General features: G+C 39.5%; 1 protein-coding gene across 3 annotated transcripts in view; it reads right to left on the minus strand.

The window, feature by feature from the left end:
- AASS (aminoadipate-semialdehyde synthase) overlaps positions 1-23294 on the minus strand; it is a 63128-nt gene extending 39834 nt beyond the window's left edge. The window contains exons 1-9 of one of the 3 annotated variants that reach the window (XM_030308313.1): positions 23192-23294; positions 14399-14623; positions 10022-10198; positions 7231-7315; positions 4361-4428; positions 4106-4252; positions 3116-3194; positions 2861-2988; positions 1321-1469 (exon numbers count right to left, since the gene is read on the minus strand). In XM_030308313.1, the coding sequence (XP_030164173.1) occupies positions 1321-1469; positions 2861-2988; positions 3116-3194; positions 4106-4252; positions 4361-4428; positions 7231-7315; positions 10022-10198; positions 14399-14608 (1043 nt within the window). In that variant the 5' untranslated portion in view covers positions 14609-14623; positions 23192-23294. Of the gene's footprint in view, positions 1-1320; positions 1470-2860; positions 2989-3115; positions 3195-4105; positions 4253-4360; positions 4429-7230; positions 7316-10021; positions 10199-14398; positions 14624-23191 lie in introns of those variants that run through there. The other 2 variants (XM_030308314.1, XM_030308315.1) reach the window with 2 other exon arrangements.
- Between the last annotated feature and the right edge of the window lie 382 nt (positions 23295-23676).

Raw genomic sequence — 23676 nt, forward strand, 5'->3', positions numbered from 1 at the left:
TTCAGTGTGGATGCCACATATTTCCTGGGTTCTTCAGCTTTTTTCCCTACACTTCACTGTTCAGGACACTGTATCCTTCTAGGATATAGACAGTCTTCCCAAGATGAGTTTTAGTCTCCACACACAAAAATAAGGAGAAAAAGAGGGGGAGGAGAAAAAAATCAGAGTGGAAAACCCCTTCCCTAGAGAAATCACAGCAAACAGCCTAGTTAAAGTTAACCTATTTAGCCAGCTCTAAATAACTTATGAATATTTGATGACACTGTCTGCACCCTGCTTAGTGGCACAAGGTTTGTTCTGAGGGGGACTTTGCATGACCAATGATTACAGAACACACAGATACATTGTTCTTCATATAAGGTGAAGTCAGTGTGCCCCCTCGGAAGGTTTGGAATTGTAGGTAACTTTTGGTACAGTGGGGATGAGTCTGTGCTTGTAGAGCTACTACGGAATTTTCCATGTTAATACAGGGAAACCTCTAGAATTAAGAACAAAAGCCTCAGCCCAGCTTTTGAAATCCTTTAGTGGTTGACCAAAAATTCCCTGCCCAGTCTCCAACTACCACTTGCCTTTATAAACCCTGCACTAGAGCTAATGTCTTAACTCGCTGTGCCTTAAATTGTGCTTTGGTGGTTCCGTATTTATCAGACACCAATCCTATCACTTGAAATTCTCTTTCCCCTCAGTCCTCCCTTTCAAGCCTTGCTGAGCCCAGTGTTCCCAGTTTCTTCTCAATTCTTGTGCTATTTATTGTTCCTAGCATTCTCTTGACATTTACTTCTTGCCAGCTACATGCCTGAGGGTAGCAATCATATATTTTCTCTGTCCTTTAGCTTAGCAGAGTGCAAGGCAGATGAAGCGTTCACAAATATTTATTGATTAATTATATACTCAACATTTAATAATTATTTGAATGCAAATTACATGTCAGGCAACGTACTGGGTACTTGAAGCCAAGATAAATAGGGCCGCTATCCTTAAGGAGATTAAATTTTAATAGGAGGGAGAAAAATCATAAACACAGGAAAATAAATGATCGTGAGTTTCAGAGAAAAAAAAAGTAACAGACTAGAGAGAGACGGGGCTGGGGACGCAGATCTTTCTGAGGTTACTTTTGAGCTTCGTGTGGAGTTAAGGGAAGAGAGTTTCAAGAGGGAAGGAAGGTTAACTGTCAAATGCTGCCAAGAGATCAAGTAAGATAAAACAGACAACTAGTCATTAATAGTCAAGTCTGGTGATACATGAATCTCCTATAATGATACCGTAACTAGTGGGTCCAGCTGCTACAAACTGCCATCATTACTGAAGGGAAGTCCTTACTTGTGTGGTAATGCGGGGCAGCCTTCCACACCAGCAACCGAGGACTTGCCCGGAACCAAGAGGCTCTGGACATCTTGGCGAGTTAGTAATCGAGGGGTGTTTTGTTCCCAGTAGATTCCATTAATTAAACAAGTTGTATACGGTGCAATCTGTAAAGCAAGTGCCAAGTTCAACAAGATAGGCAATAGCGAATTTCAACGAAGTAGGCTGAAAGAGAACTATCAGTAAAGTTCATGAGAAATAATTTAATGTTACTTCTAATTGACTTTGTTATTTGCCAGGTCGTTGGTAGCTTTGTGAGGTGAAGACAATAAATACCCACCCAGAATTATTCCATGATAGAGAAATACGTGAACATAAATGCATTAATATTTCTGTTCTCTAATGTAATGCATGGCCAAGAAAAAGGAAAGGACAGAATCAAGCGACCTAGTACTCTATTTCCAGCTCAACCACCAGGAGTGTGATCTACATCACACTACCTCAACTTCTCTAGGCTCTATTTTCCTTACCTGCCAGATGGGGATAATACGTACCCCATTCCTCAAAGGAATGCTGTAAAGATTAAATCAGATAACATCTGTAAGCTCCATGGACGAATGTACTACATGCATACATACATGGTAACTAGGTCATTATAAGTTTTAGGATGCGTCCAATCACCAACACTTCTGTGATTGGGGAAAAGAGGAGGGATGTAAATTTACTAGATTTTTAATTTTTCAGTCTGAAACTAGTTTCATAATTTTTGTTTCTCAAAAATCTCAGGCATTCTCAAGCTATAGGTAAGAGTTCTTCTCTATAGCATGCTCTATATGCTAGAACAGCTAAATTTCATACCAGAATCTAGAATCTTGTTACTCAAACATACTTAAAGTTATTTAAAACATTTCTTTTCACAGTAAATGCACTTTTTGTTTGGTTTATTTTTTGGGGTTTTTTGGTTTATTTTGAGGAGGACTTTGCATGACCACTGAGTACAGAACACACAAATACATTGTTTTTCTTAGATGATGAGGCCAGCGTGTCTCCATCAGAAGGTTTTGAATTGTACGTAACTTTTTGTACAATGGGGATGGGTCTTTGCTTATGTAGCTGTTTCACCCTAGTCCCCTGTAACCAATGCCATGCCTCAAGATAGCTGGCTGGGGTTATGAGTGCAATTTGTGACAATAGGTGGGATAAACCTAGGTTGAGATGAAACCTCATAGACATTGTGTTTTGCCAACAGTACTAACTAGTCCAAGATAAATACAGAAAACAACACCCCATGGGAAATGGTTTAGAGTTATTGGGCACATGCAGACCTGAAGTAGAAACAGAGACAGCGAAGCAAAGAACATATCCAGCAAAACCACTTAAGCAAAGGCCACTCCAAACATCAATAAAAGCCAACAACCCCTAAGGCCAACCCAAAGGAGTCACGAGTCATTATGGGGAACTGAAAAACAATATATACATTCATAATTTTTCTCCTTGAAAACAACCTAACAATAGTGTGTTATGAGCAACCAACTCAGAAGCAGAGTGTGATACTCACATCAGTATTAAAACGACTTATGTAGCGCTCAGGATATTTGTCATACTCTACAGGATCATACACACCATCTGTTTTCCTGACAAGATGATGATGGCGGCTTAACACCGTCCCATAGACTTTTCTCAGGTCTTGCAGAAGAGAAAGAAATGAGTAAAGTAGGTGACAAATGATAAAGGTTTATGGTGATAAAATATGATAACACAGAAACTGTTAAAAACAGTAAAAGATACATGCAGTCATCCTCCTCCCCCTTACCTCCATTTTGGGAAACTTCTTTTAATTCGTGTGGCTCCACATATTCACAAGGTAACTCATTGAAGATTTCTTGGGCTCCCTATAAATAATGCATGAGTACAAATCTAAAAATCAATAGGACAAAAGCCAACATGGTTTCCCGCAAGGATTCCAATTCGCTTTCCCCACAATTACACAGCTCCACTTGTCCTGCCCTACAGCGAGGATTGCAACCCAGAAGTACAGGTAAGCTTCTGGCACACAGCCTACAAACCAGTTTTTATTTATTTTATTAATGAAACAGCATTAATTGGAAGGAGCTTTACTTTTACTTTTTTTTATTTAAGTTACCCAGAGGAGACACAAGGGTGCTTAGAAATGAAAACTTAACAAAATATTCCTATTTATGTTTGCTCCACTGCAGAATTATTTCAAGTGAGGGAATTATATTTCCTATGGAAAAAAAAATTAGATGGCTATCTCACAGTATAATACAAATAGTGATGTCCTGTTTGTAAAATATTTTCATTGAAAGATCTCTTTTACAATAACAAGTTTCTCTGGGGGATCACAAGTGTCTTCTCAAAGCCACCCCAAAAGGAAGAAAGTATGAATTACAATCCTAAATTAGGCTTTCTAAAATCTTACTGGCAAAACCCCAAGTCATTTAAAAGAGTTTACATCCTGTGGTCAATTCCAAACTTTTGGACAACACAGTGACGAAGGTAAAACAGACCTCTCTAAGAACAGACCTTTCACCGTTAACAATGACTTATCCCTTTAAAAAGAAAAAGCATTCAAAACCCCTGACAGCTTGGAGTCAACCAAGAGCAAAGAAAATGAGTTTGGACCATCACTGCTCTCTTACTGTGGGAAAAGTACATAGGTAAGAAAAGTACCAAAAACAGAATGCCTAAAATATCCCTAAAATCCTCACATCCTTTGGGTTAGTTTCAGAGTTTTGACTGCTTTACAGAAAGCAGATATTCTTAGAAGTATCTGAGAAGTTACCTTAGATACATTACCAGTCCCTGTGAACACAAATGTCAAGGGCCCTATCGACTTTGGCATCAAACCCAGAGATATTTCATAGCCGGCATCGCGGATGGCTTGCACAGCCTGACTGCTGTTCCTGTAGTTATGAGCCATGCCAATGTGCTGAAAGCAAGCACACACGAATTCAAATTAGTCTACATCCTGAGACATTTACCTGTTCTTAAAGTGTGATATGTATTTTCAAAATGATAAACAAAATACACATCTCACCATAAAAGGTGTGTGATGTCCCAAAGCAAGGAGCCTTAACCCCATTCCATGTAAAATGTTGATCATCCCTATTGCAGAATCAGACCAACAGAAAAACCATTAGTCGGGAGGAGCTGAAGCTGTTTTCTCTGACCATTCTCCAACCTGCTCGGTGCTCTGAGGAAGCACAGACCACAGCATCTCAGATTTGGAAGGGGCCCCGGTGGTCACCTTATCCATCCTCTCAACTTGCGGCCATCAAAAGTACTAACTCAGCTGCATCTCTATCTATCCCTTCCACTTTCAATCTGCCAAAATGGAAAGAGTGTCCGTCTTCTTCTCTAAGGTTAATCTCTCCACCTTTGCCCCAGATCCCATCTCTTCCCATTCCTTCTCTAAGGAATTCACTCTTGAATTACTATTTCTTTCACTATCCCTCCCTATTAGTTCACTCTTATCAACATTTAAAGACACTTACATTCCTCTTGAACCAAAACTAATGAACAAGCAAAACGAGGTCACCATTGGCCCTACCTGTGACCGCTGTCAGCAATTTTAGTGACCTAAATAGTTAATTAAACTCAGTGGACAATTGTCAGATCTTGACTTACTTGTCAGAGATATTTGGCAACATGGAATCCCTCTTTATTAGAACCCTCTCTTCCCTTAGCATCTCTGACTTGAAAACTTTCCTCCCATATCTGTAGGTGCCTCTTCCCCTGCCCATTTCTTTTAAACTAGTGTCCCCTGCCCTTTCTTTATACCTTAATCAGCCTCAGGATCCTGTCCAGGGCCTTATTCTCTTCAATCTCTACATTTTTTTTCCTTAGCTAGTCTCATCCAGTCCTAAATTTCAAGTACTCTGTATGCTGCTGACCCCAAGTCTGTATCTCTAACACACACATTTCACTTCAAGAACTAATCAACTACCTCATGGATTTTTCAATTTGGATTCAAACAACGAAAACTCAGCATACCCATAGCAAAGACCTCATCATCCATTCTCCCCTTCTTTTTAGGAACATAACTTGCCCTCTCTGTATCCCTTTGAAATGTTCTTTGATCTTTTTTCTTAAGTCAACTTTTAAAAGAGTAATTTATATTCAATAAAACACACCAATTTAAAATGTATCATTTGATAACTGTGAACATATGTACACACCCATATTATCACTGACCTAATCAAGATATAGAATATTTCCAACACCCCACTCAGTCCTCTCCAACCCTTTGCCCCAGAAAACCACTCACCTCATTTCTCTCTGTAGAGAATAGTTACTTCTACAGTTTCATATAAATGAAATTATAAGTATATACTCTTTTTTGTGTCTGCTTTGACTCAGCATAATGTTTTTGAGATTCATACATAATTGAGTGTATTAGTAGTTGACTTCTTTTTATTAATGAAGGAGTTTTCTATTTTATGGATATATCACAATTTATTTAACCATTCCTCTCCTGATGGACATTTGGATTGTCTCTAGGCTATTATGAATGAAGCTACTAGAAATAAGTATTTACAAAAAAAATTATTCATTTCTCTTGATAAATGCCTATGATTAGAATTTCTTTTGTACATTGATATTCAAGTTTTTTATTTCTTCTTGAGTTGGATTTGGTAATTTCTGTCCTTCAGGGATTTGTCTATTTGACCAACATTGTTAAATTTATTGGCCTATTCATAATATTTTCTTACCCTTTTAATGTCTATAGGATGTATAGTGATGACCCCTCCTGTATTCCTAATATTGGTAAATTGTGGCTTCACTCTCTTTCTCTATTTTTTTTAATCAGTCTAACTGGAGGCCTAACAATTTTATTGATTTGCTTAAAAATAACTAGCTTTAGATTTCACTGATTTCCCCTCTTATCTTTATTATTCTTTTCCTTGTATTTGCTTTGGGTTTAATTACTTCTTCATTTTCTTGCTTTGTAAGATGGAAGTTTAGATCACTAATTTGGACTTTCTTCTTTTCTAATAAAAGCACCAAATGCTAAAAATTTCCTTATAAGAATCATTTTATTTGTACCTCATCAATTTTGGTATGCTGTTTTAAATTTTCATTCAATTCAAAATATTTTCTAATTTCTCCTGTGATTCCTTCTTGACTTATGGGTTATTCAAAAATATATTGCTTATCTTCCAGATATCTAGAAATTTTCTAAATATCTTTCTATTATTATTTCAAAATCAACTTTATTATAGTCAGAGCACATACTTGATGATTTCAAACATTTTATGTTTATTTAGAATTGTTTTGTGACCCAGCATATGGGCCATCTGGGTGAGTACTCAATAACTGTCAATTAGGTTAGGGTGGCTGATGGTGTCTTCCTGTCCTATATCCCCACAACTTTTCTGTCTGCTTGTCTTAACAAGTACAGACCTTCAAGTAGTCTAATCCGATGCATGGTTATAACATAAGGTGATGTTTTCTCAACTAAAGAAGGTTCAAAGTACTAATGGGACAAAAGTCAAGTGTAGTTTCCCCCAAACTACAGCTCTTATCCTTTCTAAACTGTTCCTCTCTTGGTTTCTACCCCTGTATCTTTTCCCTTCCTTCCCCCCTTTATTCCTCTCCATAATTTCTCATCACCAAACTGACCTCTTCTAGTCTTCCAGACAGAACTACCGGAAAAGCCAGACCCTATTCATAGTTGTTCTCCTTTTCCCTGATTTTTCTTTTTTAACTTTTGTAATGAAGGTATTTAATGATTTACCTTCTTATCTTATTCCCCTAATATTCATCACCCTTAGGCACACACCCATGTTTATTTTTATTGGGTGGAAATGAACACTTTCATGCCCTTGCCACAGAAAAAAGGAAAACACCTAGTTACACCCCAGGCAAATTCAGAAAGTGAGTGATGTAAAACCCTGGCATACCTACCTGCTACACCTGCCCACTGTCCAAATGCCACTACCCGTATTCCTCTATGATCCACCATTTTCTCATAATCGATCAGTCGGATTTCCTGAAGAAAGAATAAAAGATTTTGACTCAGACCCATCCAGCTTCATATCAATGAGTAAGCACATATACGAGCAAGTAAATTTTCACATTTCTTCCTCTTATAAAATGTCTTCACTAGACTTTATAAGTTACCATTAGGTGCACCATGAACTATTTAGAAAATGCTGGGTCACAAACCAATAATAGGTTTATGATTTGAGATGAAAGAATGGTCCTAGCAGAGTGCCTAGTGCTCCTTGATGGTAGTTAATGAAACAGGAAAGGCATCAATTCCTCTCCTAGGCCAGCAGCATCCACGAATATATCTATAGCCCCATTCATCCCCATATCCATCCTTCTAGCCTCAAAGAAAACAAGTCCCTCCTAAGGCTAATCTCTGCGAACTGGATCCCAGCTTTTCCCGTGTCCTCCCAGACCACTCTTGAACTTTCTCTTCCTGCATCATCCCTGTGTACACTGCTCCTTCCTACCTAAAAAATAACAACAACCCCTCTCGAGTCGTACACACAAATCTCTCACTCTTTCTCTCTCTACCTTCCTTCCTTCCTCCTTCCCTCTTTTCTCTCTCCCCATCCTTTTACAAATAAGCTTTATTCACAAAGTAGTAGTACATACAGCCTGCTTTTCACTTTCTCAGCTTCACTAAAACCACATTTTTCCCTGTCTTTGGGAACCTTCCCTCTCAGGAATGTCCTATCAATTCATGGTTAAAAGCTATTGACACACTGTAATTATACAATGCTTTAAACAGCCATTATATTTCCTTAAAATACCTTATGATTTTTACCAAGTGCCTGAATTTCAGAATGTTTAAGATTCATCCAACTCTAAGTAATTGGTTACAAAATGTTGCCAAAAAGCAGCCATGCCTATTCTGCTTCTATTAATTCTCTTGTAACGAACAAAAGTTCATATAACAACAAAATTTCTGAAGTACTTTTTAAGGAGTTTACCTACTTAAGTGAAACCTCCTCTTATAATATTATTTCCATTAATCACTTTTTTGAACTCGTTCTTCAGAACCACTGGCAATTAACTAGCCGAGGTCTAGCATATTTGAAGTTAGTAGGAATGTATGCCATAGGCCTTTACGAAACACATTTCCTCTATGGCTTTTACTGTTTGTGAAGTCTCCTGTCCTCTGCCTATTTGCAGATTCCAGTCTCGTTTCTAATGCTCTAACATCCTTACCCCAGGACCTGGACATTGGCCTTCTCTACCCACACTCACTACCTACCCTCATCCAGTCTCATGTTCTTAGATGCCATCAAGTCTCTGACCACAAAATGTGTCTCAGGAGGAGCCACCCTCCTGAGCCACAAACTCGTATCAACAGCCGTCTCAGTATCTCCTTAAAATTGAATGTCTAAAATCTAAAATCTCCTTAAATGTCTAAGGGACAAATTGGACTCAACGGGCCCTGAACTCAACTCCTGATCCTCCCACCCAAGCCTGCTTCCTCTTGCACTAGCATCATCTCAGTCTGTGGCAACCTTCAAACTGCTCAGGCCAAAACCTTGGACTCCTCTCCAGTTCCACTTTCTCTCATACTGCACATTCATTTCACCAGTAACTTCTGCAGGATCTGATCTCTAAAATACACCGAATACTGATCTGTGTATCACTACCTCCATTTCCACCTCCCTCATGTGAGCCACTGTCTTTTGTAACCTGGCACCCATACTAATCTAGACTAACAATCTTGCCAATTTTCTCCTTCCACCTCCGATATTATCCACACAGCAAGCTGAATAAGAACTTCAGAGCATGATTTACTCTAACCCTCTGCTCAACCAGACCCTCAGGACTTTGCACTACTCTGCTTTCTGCTTGGAAGTCTCTTCTCCAATGGATAAGACTTAATCCTTCACCTCCTTCAAATTTTTGCTCAATGCCAAATTTGCAGTGAGGCTTTCCCTGATCATCCGATTTAAACTATCACCACCCGCGGTGCCCAGCACCCCTTTTCTCCTTCTGTATCATATTTATCTCCATCACACATATCTCCAAGTGACAGATGAGATGTCTTATTTATATATGTATCATCTGTCTCCTCCCCCTAGAATGTAAGCTCTATAAAGACAGTTACTTTATTGCCATTGCAGTGAACAGTATCAGACACATTGCAGACACTAAGCAAATATTTGTTGAATGAATTCTCTATATTTTAAACACCTGACAGTTTTTCCATAGTATTTGTATCTCGAAAATTGATTTTTTTTCCTATACGAATGTTAATAAATGTAAAAGTAATCCCCAATCCAGGTTTGGCCCTACAGAGCTGTGCAACCTCAGTTGAGTCACTTTGCCTCTCGGGGCTCCATCTGAAAAATGACAGAAGTGGATTATATGATTCCTGAGGCTCTTTTCAGCAATAAAATTCTACTTGGTAATATCTGACCAATTGGCCTTATAGACTGCTAATCGTTTGGGGGGAACAATTCTATCATTCTTTCTGTTTGAAAATACAAAAAGAATGAAATATGTTTGGTTTCTCTTATTACAAATTCCAAGCTTGCACAGCAGAGGAGCCCTAAAAGAAGCAGAGCCATTCTAGCACTAACTCATAGACCACCTTTCCTACTGAGGTGAATAACATGATGTATTTCCTAGATGCTGAAAGAAAACTAAAACGCCACTTGACATTTAAAAGTAAAAAGAAATATTGTTTCTGTGTTAACATTTATGATTACTGGTCACTAGTTACCTTTCTTAGAATCTCATCCAACAAGCCCATGTTGGCCTCCTGAGCCTTTATTGTGTGGGAGAAGAATGCATAAGTCTTCTTAGACATTAATTTTTCCTCCGGGGGTCTTTTAACTCCCAAAATTAGACAAGCTTCAGAAATATCTTCCTGAAGAATGCCACCAGCTTTAACATATTCCTGGGAATGCAGTTTTGGTTAAAAGTTATTTCCCTGATTTTTTGTATTCACATTTTCTTTAATAAGTAAGTGTAGCACTTAAAGGCACAATCTTTTGAAGGCATAGACTCTGTATGCATTGGAACAAATAACAGAACAACTGCTTCTAATATTTTTACTTTCTGGCTAAAGATCAATTTAATACTCTTGACTTTTGTAGCAAAAAAAAAAAAACAATTAGAAAATTTACCACCTATTCTTATTTAAGTCCCGTTAATAGTTTAATCATAACCACTAACACACATGATTTAAAAATACTTGTGAAATGTATAATTTATATCAACAATGCACTGAAACACTACATGCAAAATAGTAATTTATTACTCAGGTTTTTTTGTTTGTTTGTTTTTGTTTTGTTTTGTTTTTTGAGAGACAGCCTGAGCGGTGTTGGTGGGGACAGAGGGAGAGACAGAGAATCTTAAGCAGGCTCCACACTGGGTATGGACGTCATGGCTATGAGATCATGACCTAAGTCAAAATGGAGAGTTGGAAATTTAACCAACTGAGCCACCCAGGCACCCCTTACTCAGGTATTTTTAAAAGAAAGACATGTATCTGCAATATTTCCTTTCCTTTCTTTCTTTTTTTTTTTTTTTTTTTTTTGGTTCAATTAGTATTTATTACTGCCCTATTCTGTCCAGCGGACTGTGCTACAGATGAGATGATAAGATACACAAAAAGGCAGACAACACCCCTCCTGTAAAGGCACTGACAAAACATAGTAAAAAGAAGTCAGGAGCACAGTAAATGAGACCAAATTCAAAAGAATTGTGCACAGCAGAACCTAAGTGATACAGTAGTTTAATGAATACTGAGATAATTCCTGGGTAAGACTACCAAGGAAATACGCAAACTTAAAGTAATCTTGAAGCCTAGGTAGGATTTGGAAAGATGGAGGTGGCAAATGCAACATGGTAATATCAGTAAGAGGCACTGAAGGAATACATACAAATTTGCAGCCTGGAAAATAAGGAGATATTAAGGGCATAGTGATATTAGTGATATTAGTGATAAGGAGATATTAAGGGTAAATCAATTTGGAAAAGTAAACTAAGTATTATCATGGTGAATATGATCTTTATGGGATAAAAAAAATCATCATTTATTAATAAATTAGTACATGCTTTAACTGAGTTCTTTTCATGAATTATCTCACTTAATTTTCATAAAACTCCCATGAGGTGGGTGCTATTATTGTGGCCATTTTCTCAATGGGAAACCTGAGGTTTACACATTCAACTGAGATTGAACAGCTAGTACATGGAGGCAATAGACAGTCATTTCAGATTTCTAAACAAAAGGAGCAGCATGATCCAGGCAGAATTAAAAGAGCATCAAAAGTGGCCGTTGAATAAAAGGAAGATGAATCTAGTTAGGAATCTACTTCAAAGGAAGCTATAAGAAAGACACTACAAGAATGAACATATAATTCATACCTTGTTTCTTTGAAAATAATCTATTTCCCATTTATAGCAGACTGGTTAAATAAATCACAATAAATCATGGAGTAATTACAACAGAATGACTATAGCACAGCCGTTAAACAGAATGAAGCAGATCTCTATGAACAGACATGGAGTGAGTGTCAGGGTATGTTGTCGACTAAACAAATAAGGTGCAATACAGTATGTATAGTATACAACCTTCTATATAAGAATACACACACACGCACGCACGCGCCCGCGCGTGCTCATGCACGCACATTTTCACAGACAGAAATATAGAAATAATAGATGAGAAATGACAATAGTAACCTATGCAGTGGGTGGGAAGAGGATCTAAGGGATTAAGATAAGAGGAAGACTTCTCTGCAGCATATCACTGTACATCATTTTCACCTTTGAAACTTGTAAATGTTTCACTTATTTTAAGAATATAATTAAATCAAAAAGATATTAAAGCAACTGTTAAAATGTATAGAAAAAACACAAATAAATCCAGCTGTATATCACAACGATGGTGTAACTACACATTGTATAATTCATATAACTTGAATACAGCACTCTGAATATTTGTTGTGAGATATATTCTAAAACAAAAAATAATTTTCAACTAAAAAAATTAAACTCCATTTAATAGGTTTATTTTTTTTATTGAGGTAGAAGTGACATACAACATTATATTAGTTTCAGGTGTATAACATAATAATCGATATTTTCACGTATTGCAAAATGATCAGCACAATAAGTCTTGTTAACATCCATCACTATGCATAGTTACAGAATTTTTTTCTTGTGATGAGAACTGTTAAGGTCTACTCCCCTAGCATTAATAGGTTTATCCTTAGTTGTAATATTAGTATTGTGATTCCAAAACTATTTTATGTATAATATAGGATAGAGCAAAAAACATGCATTAATGTTATAAAGAATTAAAATGTTGATTGCTGGAGAAAACATACAAATATAAAATTTTAAAGGTAAGAAAAACCTGCACTGTTAAAATTTTTAATGGAAATACCAGTATTAACTCATGATTAAATAATATATATGTATATGTATATTATATATGTATGTATGTATGTATTATATGTATGTTATATGTATATATATGTGTATGGGTATGTGTAATCTGTGTATTTCTTAGTTTGTCCACTAAAGGGGCTAAGAACGACACTATCCCGGTAAAAATAAGCACACCTAACACAAGATATCAGATCTTGGTTTCTATATACTAAAAGAAATCAGGGTTCCCTGATGAAATGGCTAATCCCAGGTGTGGGGCAAAAAAGCACAAGGTGAGGCTAAGACCATATGTTGCTGCAGGAAACAAGAAAGCTCAAAAATAAATGGATTCATGTCCAAAGACATAGGAGCACCCTTAAAGAGACCCTCTATCAAATTTGGGATAATTCAGACATTTAAGAAAATGGTTAATAGATTATCATCAAGGGAAAAGGCTCATACATCCGTAATGATACTCGAAAGAGCAAAAGAGAAAAGAAAAACTAAAGGAAATCTGTTTTCTGCAGAAGAATATCAGCAAATAACTTAGAAGAGTGATAAAATTAGAAAATCATCATTTTGCAAGCTTCCACGGGAAAAAATGATTCAGGCAAAGATTATCAATGGATGCTAACTAACATCTTTAGCAAAAGGTGGTTGAGACACAAGCAGGAGATTCACCGGTCTCAAAATATCATCGCACAGATGACTCAGTAATTACAAAGGGAAAAAGGTACTTATACAATGGAGAGATCTGGTGGTAACCACCTCCGCCAAGTGACCACAAATTTCTAACCTTGGGACAACCTGATATATTGTGTCTCTGATGTGATCCAATGGGAAGAACACAGATCACTTATATCACATTTATATCAAAAGTGTTTAACCTGAATGTAAACACCAGAATAAAAACAAGACTAATTACAACCAGAAGCAGATGATTCTACAAGTCAACTAGCTTGGACTCTTCAAAAAGAGACCATACCACAAATCAAACAGGTGTGCTGTTCTAGATTAGAAGAACTAAATTTAGAGACATAACAATGAATGCAATGAATCTTAATTAAGCCTCAATTAAAATTAAAAAAAAAATAGGAGTGCCTGGGTGGCTCAGTCGCTTGAGCGTCTGACTTGGGCTCAGGTCATGATCTCCTGGTTCCTGAGGTCCAGCCCCACATCGGGCTCTCTGCTGACAGCTCAGAGCCTGGAGTGTGCTTCGGATTCTGTGTCTCCCTCTCTCTCTGCCCCTCCCCCGCTGGCACTCTGTCTCTCTCTGCCTCTCAAAAATAAAGAAACATAATAAAAGAATTTTTAATAAAAATTTAAAAAAATCGTGAAGACCACTGAGACAATGGGGAATTTGAGATGGGCTATTGAAATGATATTATGGAATTATTAATTTCTTAGGTATGATGATTATGTAGGAAAGTGATTTATTCCTAGGCAAGGCAGTTTTTTATTGACCTTAGTCTCCCCAGTCCCAGAACTAGGGTCACACCTGGAGACATGACTATAGGACACCACCTCCTTCTAAAGGCAATCCCTCCACCCCTCAGCTGGAGAAAGCATGCCATGGAGTGAAAATAATACTTATTGACTGAATACTGGACCCAAGGAAAAATTCTGAAAGAGAAAGGAATGTGGCATTTACATGACACTAGCAAACATTTTATTTTTACTCTGATGCTCCTTCATTGAAAAAATTAGAAATGTTTACCTTGTCGTGAATGGCCCGCCGATTGGAAGGCTGTATTAAGACTTTGTACCCCAGGTTGGTGATCCCTTTGATGTGCCGGGGGGCCAGGGGTGCCCTCCGCTCCCAGGCATTCACATCCTCCCGCCTCAGGGCCATCACAGCCTTGTGGTGAAGCCCTTTGTACAAGCTGAGCCCCAGCCTGCCCAGTTTGGTCCTTTGTACTCGTAGCATCTTGAAACCTGGTGACTGAAAAGACACCATAAGAGAATAGCACAATAAAAGGCAGGAGGGCTCACAGATCAGTTCTGGTCTCCTGAGAAATCTGCTGTAAAATCCAACCAACTCAGATGGAACAGATACAAGAGAGAGGAGGAGAACCCTAGATGATAAAAAGTGCTCCTTTACTCAACAAACCCAAATTTCCACCAGTGAGTTTATTTAGTTCCAAAATAAGAAAGTACTGAGCAAATTATAGGACAATAACAAGTATCTGCTAAGCCAAAACCGTTCTTTATACACAGTAAAACCTTGGCTGGAGAGCAGAATTCGTTTCAGAAACGTGCTTGTAATCCAAAGCACGTTTATATCAGAGCAAATTTCCCCATAAAAAATAAAGACACCTCAGATGATTTGCTCCACAATCCAAAAACACTCATTAAAAAATGATTACAATACTGTAATATAGTACAAAATAATAAGGAAAATACGAAATATAAAGAAAAATAAACAAATTAACCTGCACTTACCTTTGAAAACTTTCGCATCTGGTGTGAGGGAGACAAGAGAGAGGAGGGTTGCTGTGTAGGACAACTTTCACTATCACTAAGGGAATCCCTGCTATCTGTTAGCTCAATGGAATCTTTCTCTTTACATGCAGCTTTAACGAGGAACCTATCCAATGACACTTGCTTTTTTGCCTTCTTTTGAGGATTTCACGGAAATGGGACATTGCTTTGTTAAACAGGTGCATAGCTCTCACTGCTACAGCCTTATGGGAGTGGTTCTTTCCTACAAAGTTTTGCACTGTTTCCCACATTTTACACATCTCCCTAATCTCACTTGAAGTGACCGATTCCTCTGCCTTTTTCTCTTCCTCCTCTGCAGGTGAGATGCAGATGTTAGATTTATAAAATCTTGCAATTTCAGCCACTTGCATACCTCATTCACACTTCACGATGATTTCCTTCTTAACGTCCACCGTAATCATCTCCTTCTTATTGCCTTTCTTTTCAACTTTTTCTGCATGGGGGCTATTGTATAAGCTCACACGGATATTGACTACAGTACAGTATTAATAAACTCTTGTCATATACTGTATTTAATATAACTGGCAATAAGGCAGCAAAGGAAAGGGTCTTTATCTGCAGGCAGCCTGACCTAGAATGGAGCAAAGCACTCCCAAGCTTACTCTTGTATGGAAAAGCAAACGACTGCCTATAGGTGCTTTGAAGTGACAAAACTACACTAGTGCCAGTTGTGGGCACCTTCCAATGTTCTGGAAAATCACTGATTTCTGCCAAACACCGTGACCTGAGACTGAGCATTCGAGCATGGGGGGAGGGGGGCGATCACCCACAACCCCGCAGCAAAAGAGAGAGAGAGAGAGAGAGAGAGAGTTGTGATCATGTGGCATTCGGTACCGCATACTACTCATATTGCAAAACATCACTCTTTTATCAAGTTAGAATTTATTAGAAATGTTTGCTCGTCTTGTGGAACACTCGCAGAACAAGTTACTCACAATCCAAGGTTTTACTATATACGTTTCATCAACCATGTGTCCAGCACAAAAGTTTTAAGCATGTTAACCTAAAATGCAAGTACAGGAAGATAATTTGTGCCAATTTTGATGGCATAAAGGTTGGAATCCTATAATCATGTGCAGGATTCTTGACAATCCAGCTCCAAACTCAGCTCCAGCTCAGTTTTATCACTGACCAATCCTTAAACTAGTGCTACTTAAAGTGTGTTTGGAGCCTGTTGTAGGTCAGTGAACTGCTTTTTACAGGTCCTGTATGAGCTATGTAGAAATAGGAAGTAAGCACTTGTAAATCTTTATATCACATGATCATTTTTGCAGTAATTCATTGTTATTGAGTTTTATGAAAGTGTTGGTCCTGGCAGATTAGAAATTTAAGACAACAAAACTAACATGTTTCTTCACCATAGCTGTTAAAAGTTTAAGAAGCACTGTCTTAACCCTCCCTGACTCTTTTGTTGCTATAAACATGCTGTTCCCCTTTTCAGGATTTCCTCTTCATGCCACTTCCTCCTGCTTTTATATTAAACCCAGACCTATCTCAACCAGTTTTCTAACTGCTATTCCAGATTGCATAATTCCACTCATTTATTCAATCAAGAAATGTTGATGAGAGGCTTACTATGCGTCAGCAGAGAGTAAATTTTATATAAAAGCATAAGTATCAAACAATACTCTGTTCCTCTTCAAATGGTTACATATACTTGGCAGTCAAATGTCATGTCAGATGACAATTTACTTTCAATGATTTTATGTTTAAGGATGGCATCAAAATATGGGGACTAAATGATGTCACACCTTCTAGAAATTTCCCACCAATCACTGCTGGCATAGATAAAAATTCTTTTTTTTTTTTTTATATATATGAAATTTATTGACAAATTGGTTTCCATACAACACCCAGTGCTCATCCCAAAAGGTGCCCTCCTCAATACCCATCACCCACCCTCCCCTCCCTCCCACCCCCCATCAACCCTCAGTTTGTTCTCAGTTTTTAACAGTCTCTTATGCTTTGGCTCTCTCCCACTCTAACCTCTTTTTTTTTTTTTTCCTTCCCCTCCCCCACGGGTTCCTGTTAAGTTTCTCAGGATCCACATAAGAGTGAAACCATATGGTATCTGTCTTTCTCTGTATGGCTTATTTCACTTAGCATCACACTCTCCAGTTCCATCCACGTTGCTACAAAGGGCCATATTTCATTATTTCTCATTGCCACGTAGTACTCCATTGTGTATATAAACCACAATTTCTTTATCCATTCATCATTTGATGGACATTTAGGCTCTTTCCATAATTGGGCTATTGTTGAGAGTGCTGCTATGAACATTGGGGTACAAGTGCCCCTATGCATCAGCACTCCTGTATCCCTTGGATAAATTCCTAGCAGTGCTATTGCTGGGTCATAGGGTAGGTCTATTTTTAATTTTCTGAGGATAAAGGACCTAAATGTGAGACAGGAAACCATCAAAACCCTAGAGGAGAAAGCAGGAAAAGACCTCTCTGACCTCAGCCGTAGAAATCTCTTACTCGACACATCCCCAAAGGCAAGGGAATTAAAAGCAAAAGTGAATTACTGGGACCTTATGAAGATAAAAAGCTTCTGCACAGCAAAGGAAACAACCAACAAAACTAAAAGGCAACCAACGGAATGGGAAAAGATATTTGCAAATGACATATCGGACAATAGATAAAAATTCTTATGGAACACATTTCTGTTACATCACACTGCAATCTATAAATCAGACTCACTTTGCAGATGGAAGTTTTGTCTAAACAGTGGCGCATACAAGTGCATTTCCTGGGGGCAACTACTTGCCACTTGAGATAGAAAAATTATAGGTCAACTCACAACACAACAGACTAAAAGAACAAAGCAAACAGCAAGGAGATCAGCTAAGAAGCTTTAGAAAGAAGAAAGGCAGGAAGAAAAACAATGTCCACAGCAAGCAAACACGCTGATGATAGAGCTCAGGCTAACTTTTACTTGGGCCAAAATACTGATGAGCAAAACTGCCATATATTCTATCTAATTTTTGGTTTATTCATAGTTTTGTTTTTAAAAGAGATTGTATTAGACCCAAACCCACGCCCGAGCCCACAACACTTCTTCTCCCCAAAACAAAGGGAAACCTGCAACTCTCATAGAACTGAAGTCCCTATGTTCTTAAATGAAACCAATTCCAAAGACAAGTGAGGTTTGTTGAACACACAGATGAGCCCAGAAATGGTCCCATCTTCTGAGCAGGGGCTCTATTTCACACACCATAGGTGACCAAATGACCCTGCATCCACTATTCTTAGTAGCAATTCTTGGAGCCAATATGAGGGAACACAATCAGATAAGTTAGTCTCTCTCCTCGTCCCAAACTTGATTTATAATCGCAGCCTCCCCTCACTCAGTGACCATCCCACCCCTTCCTCCCCACCTCCCTTGTCTGGGGTGGGGGATACAGTGTAGGAGGAGTCACGGACATACACACACATGTGTTTGCAAAGGCAGAACTTTCCGTGCAGGCTAGAAAAGGAAAGGAGCAGGGAGCGACACTCTGAAGTTGATTTGGGAAGCTGCTTTCACTTTCACTTCTTCTAGGGAATTCTCAACTCATAATTTCTGTAGCTTTGCTTTTAAATAAATGCAACAGTAGTTAGCGATGATTTAGCATTATGTACCAAGCACTATGCTGAGCTCTTTATAGACATTATTTCATTTCCTCCTTGCAAAAATCTTAATGATTAGATAACTGTTATTATCTCTATTTTACAGATGAAAAACTGAACTGGAGTCCGACTAGAGTTGCTGCTTTTAAGCAGAAGCAGGATTCCCGGGTTAATATTTAATACGTGGGATTTTCTCTTTGTCAAAGCCTGCAGATCCACACCATGTAGGTCTGATGCTTGCTACCGCTGCCAGCTCGTTTCAGAAATAAAAGAGATCCATATGGCATCGACTTTACTAGAGTAAATGATCAGTTCTCCCCTCCAGGATGGGGTGCTTCTGTGGATCCCTTTCCCATGTGCCACCGAAAACCCTTCCTGAGTCACTGCCAAGGTAAATTCTAGGTTTCTGGGTGCTTGGAAAAAAAAAAAGATTCAATTATAGCAGGTATTACTGTGTTAGTAATTGCTTGAACCTTGAAATTGGGTCTCAACATGAAACTTTCCAGGCCCACCATTCATTTCACCCTAAGGTCATCAAAAAATCTGTAGCAGTGAGGATTTCTTCATTGCTCTTAGGGAGGGCACTGCAGGGTCTGGTATTTCATGGATATGCCCAGGTGGGCTGTTTTGGATTTCCCTGTCCTGAGTTTTGTGGGCTTTTCCAAGAATAACAGGAAGTAAACGTAAGGTGTATTTCTGGCAATGCTTTCAATGCAACGAAGCAGGAAGACCCCTGGCTTATCTACTGGCTCTAGTGAGTTCACTTGACAGTGCGAGGTGCTAATGACAGCCTGTGGCAGGAGAAAGGAGAATGTGGGAAAGCAAGAAAATGAGAGGAGAAGACAAAGGAAGAGTCAGAAGAATAAGGAGGAGGAACAGGAGAAGAGGAATACGGGGTAGAAAGAGAAGTGTCACATAGGCAGTGGAGGGAAATAAGACTCTTCTCCTGACAATTTCTAAACAGTCTTTCCTTCAACATATGAAAGACCAATGTTCCAAATACCATAAAAATGAAATTTAAAAGATTCTTCTCTCTGTTTTTATAAAATCGGATCTGCACTAAGATAAATGTTTTTACTTACCTAGGATCAATCAGGAATTTGAAATGACTCTAAACACTTATGGGAGTATTATAGTGAATTACACAGACATGTACTGTGATAGGAGGAAGATTAAGTGGCTGGACGTAGCAATAGAACATACTCTGTGATACCACCTTACTTCTCTTTCCATCTTTCAATGGGGGGAAGACTTAAGAATTACACAGACATGTACTGTGATAGGAGGAAGATTAAGTGGCTGGACGTAGCAATAGAACATACTCTGTGATACCACCTTACTTCTCTTTCCATCTTTCAATGGGGGGAAGACTTAAGAACTTCTTTTAACTTCTAAATTCTCTATCTTTGCAACATACACATGAGAAAGGGGCAGAGGGAGGACATGCTAAAATGTCCTTAGTATTTTCTAACCTTTTCAAGAGAAGTGAAAAGGAAAATGGTGATTAGATGACAGGATGGATGGATAGATAGATAGATAGATAGATAGATAGATAGACAGACAGGGCAAGCCTGGCATTCCATACATATCCCACCATTTTCTTTCAGTTACTATGAAATAAAAGATCATCATCCTAAATCGCATGAATGAACCAAAGAAGATTTTGTGAGATGTATTCATAGAAAATTATATCTGACAAAAAGCCACCTACAAGGGCAGAGAACCACAGCTCCACAGCCAAGAGTCTTGGCCCACACTACATATTTGGTATCCAGACCATAGTAATCCTGGAGAGGCCCGAAAGAGTTCCAAATTAATAGGACACCTGGTGATGGCCTAGAACTAATCCAAATACCTCCCAACCCCAAGGCTTGCTAGAACGAGGCTTGGGCATGCAACAACACCATCCTCCATACTTTCACTTCCCCTTGCGTAGGTACACTCTTGTCATGCTTCCACACGAAACCTTTTATAAAACTGTTAACGCTATGTTAACAAACAAACGAACAAACAAACAAAAAACAGTAGACTTGGGGCAGGGGGAATCTAATATTAATTAATCTGGTCTAGGAATATTCATGTTTTCAAGCAGCTTCTCAAAGTCATCCAAAGATCTAAGATCCATGACTCTTCTGGTCTTTAGCCCACAAATTTAGTATCATTGAGATGGAATGCAAAGTTCATTTTAAGTTGGACTCTAATCCAAAATGTTTATCTGCTTGTCTGTCTCTTTGCTAAACTGTAAATGCTTACTCTGTGACCTTGGTACATAACTTGACCTATTTGTGTCTCATCTGCAAAATGGATTCGTATTGATATCTACATCTCAGGGCTATTGTGAAGTTTATCTGAACTCATATGAGTAAAATACTGAGTACTGTCTCGCATGCTGTTAACACTCAATAAATGTCAAGAACAGAAAAAGGCTCCAAGCCTGCCTTCACCTCAAAGGTGAGCACAACCACACCACTCACAGAAAACACTACCTTTCTGTCATCTTTGTCACACTGTAGTGAGGCCTTCACGAGGACTCCACATTGATCCCCCCTCCCTTCTTTATATTTTTCAAGGAAAACAAAACAGAGCCCAGTAAGCCCTCTCTTCACTCTGCAGGCATGGGTGTTCAAGATAAATAACTTAATTTAAATACGGCATTTCATTAAATTTATGATCCATTTTTTTCACATCTTAGCATCCCTGAAAGAGGAATGCATTTTACAATTGATAGCATCTTAGATTAGATGAAAAGGGTAATAATGTTGTTATTTTCCCATGCGAAATATACCATTTCTGTGATTCCATTAATTCCATAGAATTTTTTTGTGATCTTACCAAGGAAACTTGCCACCGTTTGCAATGTTGTTTCTATGAGACAATTAACAAGATAATATTTTGAAAAATGTAAACTTTTGTTAAATGGGCACTGCATACATACCGAAGATCACTTCCAAAATCCTGAGCCAAGGTCTGTTAAGGCTTACATAAAGTCTTATTTGGGGGTGGGAGAGAGGATTCCATCGCAAATAAATCAAAGTTCTGATGATGTCACCAATAACAAGTGAGATTGACAACAAATATGATGGTCTGGAGAACGGGAATGTCACTAGGGAAAGTTGGCCTAGATCTTTGTCCTCCTAACTCACTTCACAGAATGGCCACAAGCGGACAGTGCCAGAAGGTCATGTACCCCTAGATTCACTAATTGTTATGGAGAAAAAGGGGGAGGGCAGCGCAGGTGACAAAGTAGACACAGAGAGAGGCATACAGGCATCCATGCAAAGTGCTATTGGTGGTTTGGTTTTTTTTTTTTGTTTTTTGTTTTTTGTTTTTTTGCTATCAAGTATGTGAAAGCTACCACCGGGGTCAATACTTGGGTCCCATGAGTAGCTACATCGGCATAATCACAGCTACACTTTACCCACATTCTGATAACTGATGGCCCACAATATCAAAAAATGTTCACCTTTGTTCAGGTTACTGGACACTCGCTCTCCCCTTCCCTTCTTCTCCCACACTTCACCCCACTCCCCTAAAATCAGTGTCTGAAAAGCACATCTCTTCTGGAAGTTGTCAGGGCATTTAGCCCAACTCAATCAAGCAGAGTAGGTAACAAATGGTGGTCTGCCTGCGCTCCTTCCTCGCTTAAGTGCTCACCATGGACTCACAGCCCCACGGGGTCTTGGGAGTTTAACTTTCTCATGCCGTCTAGATCCATTAGAGAGTAGCCTGGGGACCGCAGTTTGCTGAGGGGGCCCTACCTAAAGAGAATGGCCAGCCCAAGATGGTCTGGGTGAGAAGTTTATGATCAGAGTTTGGCTAAGCAGGCCAGAGATGGAAAGGACAACCGCGCACAAAGAAAGCTGGGGGTAAGGGAGAGGATTGCCCCCCACAGTCTCCATCAACCACACACTGCAGCCAGCCAACCACCTGATAAATAAGCGCAGAGTCGGAAAATTAACAGGGTGTTCCTTCTACAGCTTCAACGCCTATCCTTTACTCCCCAGCAACAGCCCTCCCTTCCCCCGCCAGAAAGAAGAAGAAGAAGAAGAAGAAGAAGAAGAAGAAGAAGAAGAGAAAAGAAAGAAAAGAAAAGAAATTCTAATTGCCATCCCTTCCCTTTCCTATTCAGAAATTCCAGTACGGCGCCCACAGCCCTTCCCCGCTCCAAGGGAAACGCTCGCAAGGGAGGCCCAAACGCTCGCCACCCTCTCCCTCGCCCGTCCCGGCAACGGCCGGGTTCCGCGGAGTCGCCAGGTCGCCCGCGGCGCAGGGTGGGGGAGGCCGAGCTCGCCCGCCCCTCTCCGAGGACAGTCGGAGCCTCGCCGGCGACCTCCAAGTGCAACTCGCTGGCTGAGCCCACCGCCCGTCGGCCCAGCCCCTTCGGGCGGCCTCCTCACCTTGTCCTCCCTGCTGTGCCGACCGGTCCTGCCGCCTCCGAGCCCCCAGCTCGGGACTGGGTAGGCTCCGAACTCCCAGCAGAAATTGGGATGGGAGCCGGGAGGAGGAGGTGTTTGCTCAACTTCTGAGGACGTCATGCCTCTTCCTCCCGCAGCCAATCAGCAGCCGCCCTGAGGGAACAACCTTCTGCTCCGCCAATCGGCGGCGCTGCCAGGTGCTAGGTCATGCCCTGCCCCTGCTCCTCCCCGAAAATCCTTCTGCCTTCTAGATCTCTGACCTGCGTGCGTCCTTAGCTGGGGGCATCACGTTCTCCCAGGACTTTGTAACTGTCCGTAGCAAAGGACAGGCGGAGACACTGAAGGACGAAAACAGTCCGGACATTATACACTAAATAGATGTGTGTACCTGCTGGAAAAAAGTTGCAAGCTCACGTGTATTACGTTTGTTTAGCGATATACACTTCTCAAAGCATTTTCACAGCTTC

This window comes from Lynx canadensis, chromosome A2 (genome assembly GCF_007474595.2).
Source record: "Lynx canadensis isolate LIC74 chromosome A2, mLynCan4.pri.v2, whole genome shotgun sequence".
Taxonomy (NCBI): domain Eukaryota; kingdom Metazoa; phylum Chordata; class Mammalia; order Carnivora; family Felidae; genus Lynx; species Lynx canadensis.